This window comes from Gallus gallus, chromosome 2, assembly GCF_016699485.2.
Source record: "Gallus gallus isolate bGalGal1 chromosome 2, bGalGal1.mat.broiler.GRCg7b, whole genome shotgun sequence".
NCBI classification, from domain to species: Eukaryota; Metazoa; Chordata; class Aves; order Galliformes; family Phasianidae; genus Gallus; species Gallus gallus.
Window position 1 is genome coordinate 67,442,379 of NC_052533.1, and position 11,934 is coordinate 67,454,312.

The window sequence follows — 11,934 nt, forward strand, 5'->3', positions numbered from 1 at the left end:
GAGCTATACGGTTTACCTTGATTAAACCCAGTTGTTTTTTTTTTTTTAATCTTAAAATATTTAGTGACCTCATATATGGGTACATTCTGGTTTTGAAAATAGGATCCACATACCAGCTTAGTCACCTCTGTCAATAATTATTACCCACTATATCATATTTTTCAGGTTGTGTAGTACAGTAACCCAGAATAGGTAATGACATGTTTTGTTTGCGAAGCTTTTATTAGAATAAATAGAAAGACCATTAATTAACATTCACAAAATCAGTGACATGTCACTGGGATGAAAATGGGAAATAATATCAATCAGGAAGATGTTTTGTTTGGAGATGATTTAAGAAGAAATGGTAGACTTTCTGTATGCTCCCTCAGAAAAAACGTTACACAGCACAAATAAGTCCAAATGGATTACTGGAAGACAAATGGTCTGCTGAAGTTAAAAATTTCATCTGCAAGTTGTCCAGGCATCAGTTCTAGGATGACTGCCCAGCTAATTCAATGGAAAGGACCAGGATTTTCCTGAAAGCTGTGTTTATTTCAGAGAACTCCTATAGAGAAACCAGATTCTCAGTAACAATGGCAGAATCTCACACACACACATACAAAAAAAAACCAACCAACCAGAAAAAACCAAACCAAACCAAAACAAAAAAAAAAAACAAAAAAAAAAAAAACCCAAAAAAACAAAGCACTGGCCCTGTTTCCCAAGTTATTCAAGCACATTGGGAATATGTACACCTTGGATATGAATCCTGAATCTAAGCTGAGAATAAATTCCTGCATATAAAGATCTGAAATTTCACATGCTTCTTCAAGAATGTCTCCCTAGATATTGAAGGCTTTCCACTTGGATAAAATATTGCATTGAGATTATGCTACAATACTACAGTAAAGAGGTTTGATTTCTGAGGGGAAGGTAAGCATTATTTCCAGCTCTTTCTCTCTTTAGGGCGACCAATATCTACCAAAGAATAGAATAGCATTGGTTGGGTTGTATCTGATGAAGAAGAGGAATGGATGGTCAGCCCTAAACTCTTCTAACTCAAGGGAATGCTTGATGTTTCCAATTGCCCCTGTTGAACCTGTCGCCTCAGTGCCCTCTTCATTGACTTCCATGAACACCCCATGGACAGCATCAGATATCATCAGGTTATCTACTGAAGAGATGCCAGTCAGATTGGCTGAACGGCTGAACAGGTCTGTCATTCCCAAGGCCATTAATATAGATGTGAGGTTATATTTTTCCTCAATCTTCATGCGGGGCAGGTACACTTTCATGCTCTTCTTTGCCATTGCATTGGTACTAGTCCACTCTCTGAGTTTGTCAAAGTTAATTGTCTTCTCAATCTGCAAAGAGAAGAGATAATGAAATGCATAAAGCAGGAGTATGGTGGCCATACCAACTGTATTAATACCACTTGTTGCTATTTATTTCATTTATTTGTGTGCAAAACAGAAGTGACGCTTAAGCTTAATCTATTTGTTTATCCCTTGTGCTTCTTCCTGACTATAGCCTACATATCATCTGTCTTGATGAAGCTCTCCAAAACTTTGTCATCTGAAAATTTTTCCAACAGATCAAATGCTTTTCTGAAAAATCAGGTTTTGATTATGTCAAATCAAATTTTTGCTCATTTGCAGATGTTTGCAGCTAACCTCTCAGAAATGCTGTTTGTTTTCTTGTTATATTTTTCCTATTTTTTTCTACATTCAATGAGAAAAGATCATTTAAAATATCCCTCAGATTTACAAAAAAAAAAAAAAACAATTTTAAATTTAATTATTTGGAGGGGTGACTCGTGAAAAAAATCTATTAATGGTCATCAACAGAATTGGTCCCTATGACTTGGTAACAGTGTTTGAACTCTACTTGATCTCTGGGAATTGAAATTTCTTCAAAGTAAAAAAAGAAATCCTGCTAGCATATCTGTCTCTAGTACTTGATGGAGATAACTTGCATATACCAACATCCCCTCCTGCAGGACTACAGCAGCCCTAGGCTCCTTTACCTTTGTTTTGTTAGCTACACTCTTTGTTTAATAACATTGAGGCTAGGGCTCTCCTTAGAGGCCAACCTCTTCCTGAGCACCTAGAAGCACCTGGGCCACTGTTGTGCTCCCCTGCCTGGCCAGCACAGCACAGCCAGGGGGTGAGAGGACAGCCAAAGGTCTGAAAGCAGTCAGAAGTTCCCACTGAACTCCGAACTAGTTGGCTTCCCCTGCCAGGGCCGTACCCGCTCCAGGCCAGAAACCTCATCAGGCAACAGCACCAACATGCTCAGATCTCCGCTGGCATATGGGAGCTCCAGGATCTTCATTTTCTCTGCAGGCAGTGTGGCCACATTAAAGCTATTGTTCATACACATCATTTGCACAGGTTTGCTTTCTTCCTGCAAAACAGAAGCATGAGACAATGTGAGTAGGGATCACTTTATCTTGAATTTTTCCAGTAGTAGTGCCCATGTCCCTACCTTTGTCATGCTGAAGGGCATTTCCCGAGTGTCTTCTGTATTAAATGCAATTTTCCATATCCCTTTGAAGTAAATGGTGTTAATAAAGACCATTGTTGTACCAAAATCAATGGAGCTTGATACAAGCAAATCTTTGATCTGTCCTGTGAAAAGGAAGCAAAGCAGTGAGTGTTAAGACACAGCCTGTCTGGTTTGCATGAATGCCTGCAATGAAGGGCATGGTGAGTTTTATGGGAGTTTGCTTTCATAGCAATAATCAAGTGCTGTTCCTTGATATGCCTTTCTTCACATTTTGAGGAGAAGAAGACAAGAGCGTAGATTACAGTAGGTAGGAGAAAATATCAGCTATTTTTTTACTTCTTACCATTTGTCTCTTTTTCCACCCAGGAGTTTATGAGCTGCCTTGCTTCTTCTGCAGCTGTTTTGAAGTTAACTTCTTCCACTCCTCCTGTATAGAACTTCCTTGCACAACTTAAGTATTCCTATAAGCAGAAGAATTGTGTTTGACTGTTGAGAACTTTAAAATAGAAGAATATGAAATGCAAAATTAATGAAATGGAAAGTGATGGTTAAAAGAAACTTCTATCCCTACACTTGAACAAGTCAAACAGCTCTCTTGCTGTAACTGAATCTTAAAGCTGGACAAGGCTACTTCACATATTTAGATTTGTCACTTTTGTCTTCAGATTGGATTCTAAGTTAAAATTTTGAAATATTTTCTTCATTTTACCATAAAACCTTCTGTTCTGCAAACATTATTAAGGACAGACAATACTCATTTCCTCATCTTCGTGCCTACCTTTTCTTTTGAACTGTGTATTCTTACATTCCTGTTTTTTTATTTCAAAACCAAAACTTTCTTTAAGTGAGTTATTTTATGTCTAGTTTTAGAAAAGATGAACAAAATATTTTTGTCAATTTCAGTCGTCACGCTTTCAAATCATTTTCCTCCCTTACAAATCACCTTTTTCATTAAGAGACATTTTTTAGTGAATGAGCAGCAATTTTGATTGCTCCCTGTAGCAGTTGCTGCATGGGCATATATTACAGAGTCACAAAATCGCAGGGGCTGGAAGGGATCTCTGGAGATCATCAATTTGAACCCCCTGCAGGGGTTCATTATAGATTGCACAGGAAAGTGTCCAAATAGGTCTTGAATATCTCCAGAGCCCTTATACCTTGTGTGAGCCTAGCCTCCTCCTAAAAGCCACAGAAAGGTTTGGACTCATCCTGTGGCTCAAACCAGTTCCCATTGTGGCTCACAGTAGAGCCGAGTCCCAGGTGAGCCCAGTGGGCAATCTCACTGAGGTTAAGTCACACTTCAACTCACCGGAAGAACTGAGAATGTTTTGTCAACATAGAGTTTGTCAGCAATCTCGAGTGAGTATGTAGCATTTGGCCTGGTGATTTCTGAGAGTAACTCCTTGAACAAATTGTGGACGTATTCAGAAGAGCCACACTGAGGTGATGACAGGAAAACAAGATGATATGTCACGTTAGTTTCTCCTTATCTAGAAAATCAGACCCCAAAGGACTGTCCCCATCACTAACAGTCAGGCCATGGTGGAATTCACCCACAGACCTAGTCTGATGATGGTGCATTAAACAGACAAATAAACCTATCTCCAAGTCAGTTTCCCTGGCTTTAAACAAGAGTGAGTTACACACTCTTTTCCTCCCTCCACAGATCTGTTTGGTTTGAGAGCATTGCCACCACTTTTGACAGTCTGAAACTGCTTGGAGCAGAGGCAGAGTAGTTCTAGTTTTGTCCTGAGGAGAAAATAGGAACAAAAGGAGAGAAGTTACATCTTTACCTGAGAGTCAGTGGTGCTTCCAGCTCCTGTAATGCTATCAAAATGAAGAACCTGCAAGAGAAAATGCCAGTGAGAAAAAAAACACAAGCGTGACCAAAAATGGTATGCATTTAAAATTTACACGTGATGTTCAGGGTAGAGCTGTTGGCTCAAAAACAGAAACAAAAAAAAAAAAAAAAAAACCCACAACAAATGCTAGATTAGATGAACTAAAAGGCTGCAAGTAAGCTTGCAGCTGGTTCATACTTCATGTCACCTTCTGAGAAATTGGAAATAGCACTATTTGCTTAGATAATATTTTTTTCAGTGAGCATCTGGATGTTAACTTAGTTGTGTATTATGCACTGCGAATAATGTTCTCCCTCTTCCTTTCCTCCAGGGTTTTGTCTTTTTAATACAAAAATTTAAAATATGGAAAAAAAATGATCACATTATGTGGAAGATGTCAGAATTTAGAAAAAAATAATACAATTCCCTGATTCATGATCCATCTGGTGAATTAAAATATGTGAGAGCCTCATGAGTAGATAATATGTTATTACTTAGAAGGAATGACAAGCAGAAGTAGAGTCCACTGTCCACTTTACACCAATGTAAGCAACTTACCTTCTTCATCTGAGATTCAGTGTTACCTCTTGCCCCCAGATAGACCATGGCCAGGGCTGTAAGGATGCTCAGAGGGCAATACAAGATGTTCTCATTGACATGATGGACTTTCATCTCGTTGAAAACATCAAAACAAAATTTTGCATTTGTTACACTGATGGAATCCATTCTGAAATCGTTGTCTAAAGAAAAGATTAAAATGTATTAGTTGTATTCCAAGGAAGTCAGTGCACTTGAACCTTTGTACACAGTGCACAGCTTATTTTCAGTAAGTAGAATTCAGTAGTGTGGATTTAAAAGGCAGGTGTGTGCTTGGATTTGTGAGCAATCAAAATCTTGTATAGGTACCAGTTATGTGTAGGCTGGTAACTGTTTTATTTGAAACTTGAGTTATCCTCTGTACATGTGTACTGTGTTGAAAATATTGCAAAGACTTGCCTTGAAAGAAGCTCACTGACAATCGTTTCCCATCTTGTGCAGAAAAGAAAACACACATGGGTTTGTTCTCAGTCTTCATTCACCTGAGACTCCAGACCAGGTTTTTCACTATAGTTTTTAACATCACTTTTAAGACCAGTTAACAGATCAGCCCTCTGTGATCCAAACTACACTTACTGAAATATAAAGTGGGTAGGTCTGGAAAAACACCGCAAGTTTTTTTCTGGATTTACTCCACCTTCATGTAAATGGAAGCTGGATTCTTATACCAACCACTTTATCAGAGGTCTCAAACCTCATCATTACCTTCTTAAAAATAGATTAGGGAAATGGAAGCACAGTGATAGAAAGAGATAATGATTTACCAAACTCATCTGCTTTATGACAAATGTCTGTTAAATATTACATGTTCCATTCTTGGTTGACTTAATTATACCTCACTTTTCCAAAATTGTTCTTTAATTTTATTGGCACCTTTTTCATAAAATCCACCTTTTAATAAGGCAGTGATTATTTAGGCTTGTTTCATTTGCAGATACTTCACATCATCAGTATTTAAACATTTTTTCTGTCTTTTTTTTCTGACATTCTAATGAAATTTTCCCTGTAGTTTCAACACATATCATTTTATCTAACAGTAAAGGAAAAAAAAAACTCTTTAGTAAAGAAGACAACATAGAATAGACAACAGTGCTGTAAAGTGCAGTATTAAGGTCCTTATATCTTCCCATTTTGTCACAAGCAGAGAGAATCTTCCTAGGGTGGAATTTCCCAAGTACAGGGGAAATCCAAGATATTCTGCCAAATGTTTCATTGTGTGGAATCAACACATTCATGTGTTCCATCTCTCTCTTAATTGAATCACATGTGCAGGTGATAGAGGGCAAACTTCTGGATTATTTACTACTCCCACAGAGTATTATATTTTAAGCTTTAAGCTCCATGTATGATCTTGTTGAAAAAACATACTGTTGAAGCAAATGCTTTGTGCATGTGTGTGTGTGTTTTTTGTTTGTTCGTTTGCTTGTTTTAGAATACACAGAAATTAATTTGCAGTATGTTGTTGATACCTGACCATGCTGCATTCAGTAACTTCATTCAGAAAGTATGTTAGGTAGACCATGCAACTCAGCTTAAGTCTTGAATTTAAACAAATTCAGTGCTGCATTTAATTTCTAAATCAGAAACAAAGGACATCAATGAAAAAGGAAGAAAGGGTGTCTCAGTACAGTGCCAGCTTCTCAGTGTTACAGAATTAGTAAACATAGCTTTACTTTGTACTAACACTTTGACTTCATATGTGGCAGGCTGTGAAACAGTACAGTAATGCAGAACAGAAATGTGAAGGTAAGAATAGATTTTTAAAGAAGTCATCCTTTAATCATTTGTTTCTTGACTGTTCTTGATGACAAACCACAAAGTTCCATCAGTATTCTTGTAAGTCTTATGATCATTTTAAAAAATGGGTTAGAACATGAATCATAACCAAAAGAAATGCTTACCTTATCAGCTTCACCTGTGATGATAAGAGTACAGCTTCTCAGCTGTACGTGGTACAGCCTTGCAGAACTCCTTGAAATATATCCTGTATAATGTCATGACACACCCCATGCTGCCTATTCTGTCTTTGCCAAACTGAATGATGGATGGAACTCAGTGTCAGAAACACACTTTTACTTGGTTGAAGTCCTTTATTTACAAAAAAAAAATAAAAATTAAAATTAAAAAAAAAAGAGGGAAAGAAAGAAAGACAGAAAGAGAGAGAGAAAGGAAGAAAGAAAGAGAGAAAGAAAGAAAGGAAGGAAGGAAGGAAGGAAGGAAGAAAAGAAATGGAAGGAAAAAAGAAAGAAATGGAAGGAAAAAAGAAATTGAAGGAAAAGAGGAAGAAAGAAGGAAAAAGAAATAAGGAAAAAAGAAGGAAAGAAAGATAAAAGGGAAAAAAAAGAAAACAAAAAAGAAAGGAGAAAGGAAAAAGTTAAAGAAAGAGAGAATGGAAGAGGGAAAGAAAGAAAGAAGTCTCTAAATAAAAGTTCCAGAAGGAAGGATATCATATGGCACCTTGGAGAAAAGGATGGAGTATACTGATAAGATTGAAACAAAAATGATAAAAGCTATTCACTGAAACTTGAACACTAAGTATAATTCAAGCACAGAAGCAAATACTGTGGCACAGATAGTGAAAACAAAGCAAAAAAAAAAAAAGTGTGATATTTAGTTATACACAATGTCTCTAAGGAATTTAAGTTAATTTCCTTTTTTTTTTTTTTTTCCTCTGTGAGTACTGACAGTCCAGATTCCTCTAGCAGTCACCATTCTGAGAACATAAAAAATGCAGTACATTCAGGACTCCTTGCTGTGTTATGCCCACCCTGTACTTACTGCAACTTTTCATAAAATCACAGAATCAAAGCATCATTTGATTTGGAAGGGACCCTTGAAGACCATCTAGTCCAAATCCTCTGCAATTAATAGGGATACCTACAGTGAAAACTTGTATGTAATTGTCTAGTTCTTGTGCCTGATGCCACTTACAGCCTGAATTGCAAAAAATAAAGCATTTTGCAGAGCAGTCGAGCATTGCTGGAGCAGTCTAACTCAGGGACCTTGTGTGCCAACATGGTCTGTGCAGATTGTCAGTAGGAAAGTATCAACAAGCATACTGTATGAATCCAAATTAATTTTGAAAGCAATATTCAGAGCATCTGTATTAAAAGAAAAAAAAAAATACAGAACTGAAGAAAGATGTACTGTCGCAGAAGAGGTTGAGCAGAGAAGAGACTTCTGTTGCTTTTTAAATTCAGATATTAGGATGTTCAGACTCCAGTCAGAAGCTACAAGAGAAGTATTCAAACTCACTGCTACAGTTTTGAATGTTGATTTGAGTTGTTCTTTTCAAACAGGTCACAGCACCAGATGTGAGGTTCAAAATGTGTCTTTTGCACATTCAAAGAACATTCTTACAGATCGTTCACAAGTAACTTCATGCCACATCAGGTGAAACATTCATGGTCTGCAGGACAGTCATAATATACAATAGCAAGCATAAAGCAATCTCATAAATCCTTTGAAATAAAAGAATGGGCAACAAACAAACTACTTTGACCTCTGAGTATGCTCTGATTTTAAAACAGAACTCCAAAGTCAATATACAAAATGCCTCTGAAACTGTCTAGAACAAATTATGTTTTCTGGAGAAAAGAGGTGGACTCCTTAACCCTTTTAGTTGTCTGTGAAAGTGAACAGCCTCTGAATAGTCCATACCTTTCTCCCTAATAGAGTCCTCATTAGTCTTGTTCAGCTGAAGATGCTAGAGCAATACTAATAATGAAGACCTCAGTCTGTCTGATACACTTAATTACAACTAGTATGTTACATGATACCATCTATAGCCCAGTCCAGTCTGGTGCAGACACTGCTATGCGGCAGCAATACTTTTGAGTAAAGATCATTAGGCCTTAACTCTTATTGGTAGCCCATCACATCAAACCTATTATAAAGGGAGTGAGCTATTCTCTTGCTTCAACAGTATGTAAATTACTCACCACTGTCGTGAGTTCCATTTTGCTGAAGATGGTATCTGTGCTGGTGGAAAGACATATCAAGTGACTGAATGTGTCTGTTCATGGTGAATATCTTTAATCACACAATTTAGAGCACTCCTCACACCGCAAGATGTTTCTGTGGCTGCTGCCCCTTCTCCCTTTCTTGCTTAAGGCTGGCAATCAGCATGTTTTCTGTTCAAACAGGCTTTAATACTCACTGCAATGGTCCGTGGTTGTATACTTGACAGCTCAAAAGTCAAAGGATTATCCAACAAGTTGTACTGTGTCTCCTCTACCTTTTGATTATGTCTTAAATCCTTTTACTATCAAACTGTCTAGCAACATGCTACAGCTTGCTATAGGAGAGCTCCCTGGGCATTTGTGTACCATCTGCCTGAATCATATGTTTGGGCCATCATAGACAGCCTACAACTCAGGATCTACAAAGATACAACAGTTGTGTCATAATAGCTAATTCAGAGCACTAATGTTGTTAGTAATTATATGGCTTTCAAAATATCTCTGCGTTAAATATACTCAGTGCTGAGAGGAATATTTTTGTTTTGTGATAGAGAAGGCGCAGCAGATTCCTCCAGAAAAAGTTAATATACATCCCAGCCAACTGTTGCTGTTGGATTTTTTCTTTTTGTCAAATGAATGGTTAATCTAAAGCGAGTTGCAGAATTTAAAAATCAGTCCACAGTAAGTGAAAAATTGGATCGTGGTCAGTCATCAGTGCAGAATCATCAGAATATTGGACTTCTTGTGTAGTCTACTTATCAAGTTTAGATCTGTTGTGAAGTCTAGCAAAATTAAGCAAACCTTCCTGTATGTGAAATGCTTTCTGGGATAGCTGATGGATTACGCTGTCCAGCGCAGCTGTGTAATGCTGCACAAACACAAAAGGATGTGTTGTTGCGACATGTCCTTTTTTTGACAATGCTTATCCCATGAAAGAGGTCAGCTAAGACTTAGCTGCTATTTGCTTTACCAGGTATTTCACTGTGGGCCTGTCCCTAAACTAACAGACTCTTTGACATCTGATCCTTTCCAAAAGAATATGAAGTCCAGGTCAACTCATAGAACAAAGTCTTTCCTTCTACCACAAAAACCTTTGCACAACTAGAGATTTTGTTCTCATTTATGTTTCCACTGTTTTTCTAGTAGCAGGGAGCTTATTGACCATTTAGTGTTTGTCTTGCCCACAGTGATTGCCAGTGATTTCTTAGTTGCTGTTGCAGAACTTGATGCAATAGCTATCAGTGGTGATTTCCCACTCAGTTGTTCTGTGGAATTATGTTGCTTCCTTAGTCCAAAGAATACCAGTGTTTGGTCAAGGTTTTTCAGACAGAAGCTCACAGCGTACCAGACCCCTTTCTGCAGCAGTGCTGTGCCATTCTGAAGAGATTGACATTGTTGCCTGCACTGCTGCCTTAGCCTGTCACAGATGGTGACAGAGATGTGTATCTCAGTGTTGACAGAGGGGATTACTCCGGTGACCATTCACTGGAGGCACATTCAGAAAGGCCCTGTGAAGGCCTTGGCTACTAGTATCTCACACAGAACAGTAGTATCTCACACATAGAACAGTAGTGCATCTTGTCATAGAATCACAGAATATCCTGAGTTGGAAGAGACCCATAAGGATCATCAAGTCCAAGTCCTGGCTCCACACAGCACCACCCAAAATCCAAACCCTACATCTGAGAGCATTTTCCAAATGTTCCTTGAACTCGGGCAGCTTGGGGCCATGCCCACTGCCCTGGGGAGCCTGTTCCAGGGCCTCATCACCCTTTTCCTAACCCCTAACCTGACCCCTAACCTGACACAGCCCCATGCTGTCACAGAGAGCAGAGCTCAGCACTGTCCCTCCACTCCCCTTGTGATGAGCTGCAGCCGTCATGAGGCCTACCCTCAGCTCCTCTGCTCTGGGCTGAGCAAACCCAGGGACCTCAGCTGATCCTCACACATCTTGCCCTCCACACCCTTCACCATCTTCATAGCCCTTCTTTGGATGCTCTCTAGTAGTTTTGTGTTCTTCTTACGTTGTGGCAGCCAACCCTGTACGCAGTGCTGGAGGTGCAGCTGCATAGCACAGAGCACAGTGGGACTCTCACCCAGTGGCAGTGCTGGGCCTGGTGCACCCCAGGGTACGGTTGGCCCTTGGAGCTGCCAGGGCACACTGCTGGCTCAGATACAGCTTGCTGTAAGCCAGAACCCCCAGGTCCCTTTGGGCAGGACTGCTCTCAGCCTCTTGTCCTCCAGTCTGTACACACAGCCAAGGCTGCCCCATCCCAGGTGCAGAATATGACACCTGCTCTTGTTAAACTTTATGCAGTTGATGATTGCCAAGCTCTCTGATTGGTCAGAATCTCTCTGTAAGGCCTCTTTACCCGCAAGGGAGTCAATGGCACTTCCCAATTTGTGTCATCCATGAACTTGCTTAGTATGCCTTCAAGTCCTATATCCAAGTCATTGATGAAAACACTGAAGAGAACTGGCCCTAAAACTGAGCCCTGCAGAACCTCATTAGTGACTGCCTACCAGCCTGATGTAACCCCAGTAACTGTAATCCTTTGAGCCCAACCTGTTAGCCAGTTGATCACCCATCATGACATTATGTTTTTGCTTTGGTCTACGCCGAACATTTTATCCCCTGTGACTTACCCACTAAACCTTCTGTCAGTTGCTGCACAGTAGTCTGTCAAAGAAACAGGGTCTTAATACTCCAGAAAATAAAAATGCTAATAGCCTTTGGTAGGCTGGGGCAAAAATGCCTGGAGCCACAGGAAGGTTTTAAAAGTGTATTTATTTTGTTCATCGTCCCACCCACCAGGCCTGTCACCCCCTTCATGGAGAACACTTTTATCCTGCCCTTTGTATGTTCTGCCCCCTGCCTGGTCAGTGGTGGCCAGGGCTTGGCCATCAGTATTTTGTTGCAATTTTTGTTCAGTATTGCTGAATTTCCACTCTTTCCTGTCTCTTGTTTTTCTTTTTGAGAAAGGGGAAGCTTTATATTTGCTTGCAAGCAAGAAGCCTTCAATTTTTTTTCCCATTTCTCCATT

At 39.3% G+C, this 11,934-nt stretch overlaps 1 protein-coding gene across 2 annotated transcripts; it reads right to left on the minus strand.

Annotated features, from left to right (window-relative positions):
- Positions 1-206: 206 nt before the first annotated feature.
- On the minus strand, positions 207-11,564 carry OVALY (ovalbumin-related protein Y (SERPINB14B)). Of its 2 annotated transcripts, none has more exon segments than NM_001031001.1 (8): positions 207-1,346; positions 2,233-2,388; positions 2,470-2,612; positions 2,834-2,951; positions 3,800-3,928; positions 4,284-4,334; positions 4,890-5,071; positions 6,830-6,879. In NM_001031001.1, coding segments are annotated over 7 exon segments (1,167 nt in total). In that variant the 5' UTR covers positions 5,058-5,071; positions 6,830-6,879; the 3' UTR covers positions 207-944.
- Between the last annotated feature and the right edge of the window lie 370 nt (positions 11,565-11,934).

Bases quoted from the DNA above. Each gene is read 5' to 3' on its own strand.
- OVALY (XM_046924365.1), bottom strand. From the start codon at position 5,057: ATGGATTCCATCAGTGTAACAAATGCAAAATTTTGTTTTGATGTTTTC. The intron at 4,335-4,889 runs GTAAGTTGCTTA...TTTCTCTTGCAG, and splicing joins CTGAATCTCAGATGAAGAAG to GTTCTTCATTTTGATAGCAT. The intron at 2,952-3,799 runs GTGAGTTGAAGT...TTCTGCTTATAG, and splicing joins AAACATTCTCAGTTCTTCCG to GAATACTTAAGTTGTGCAAG.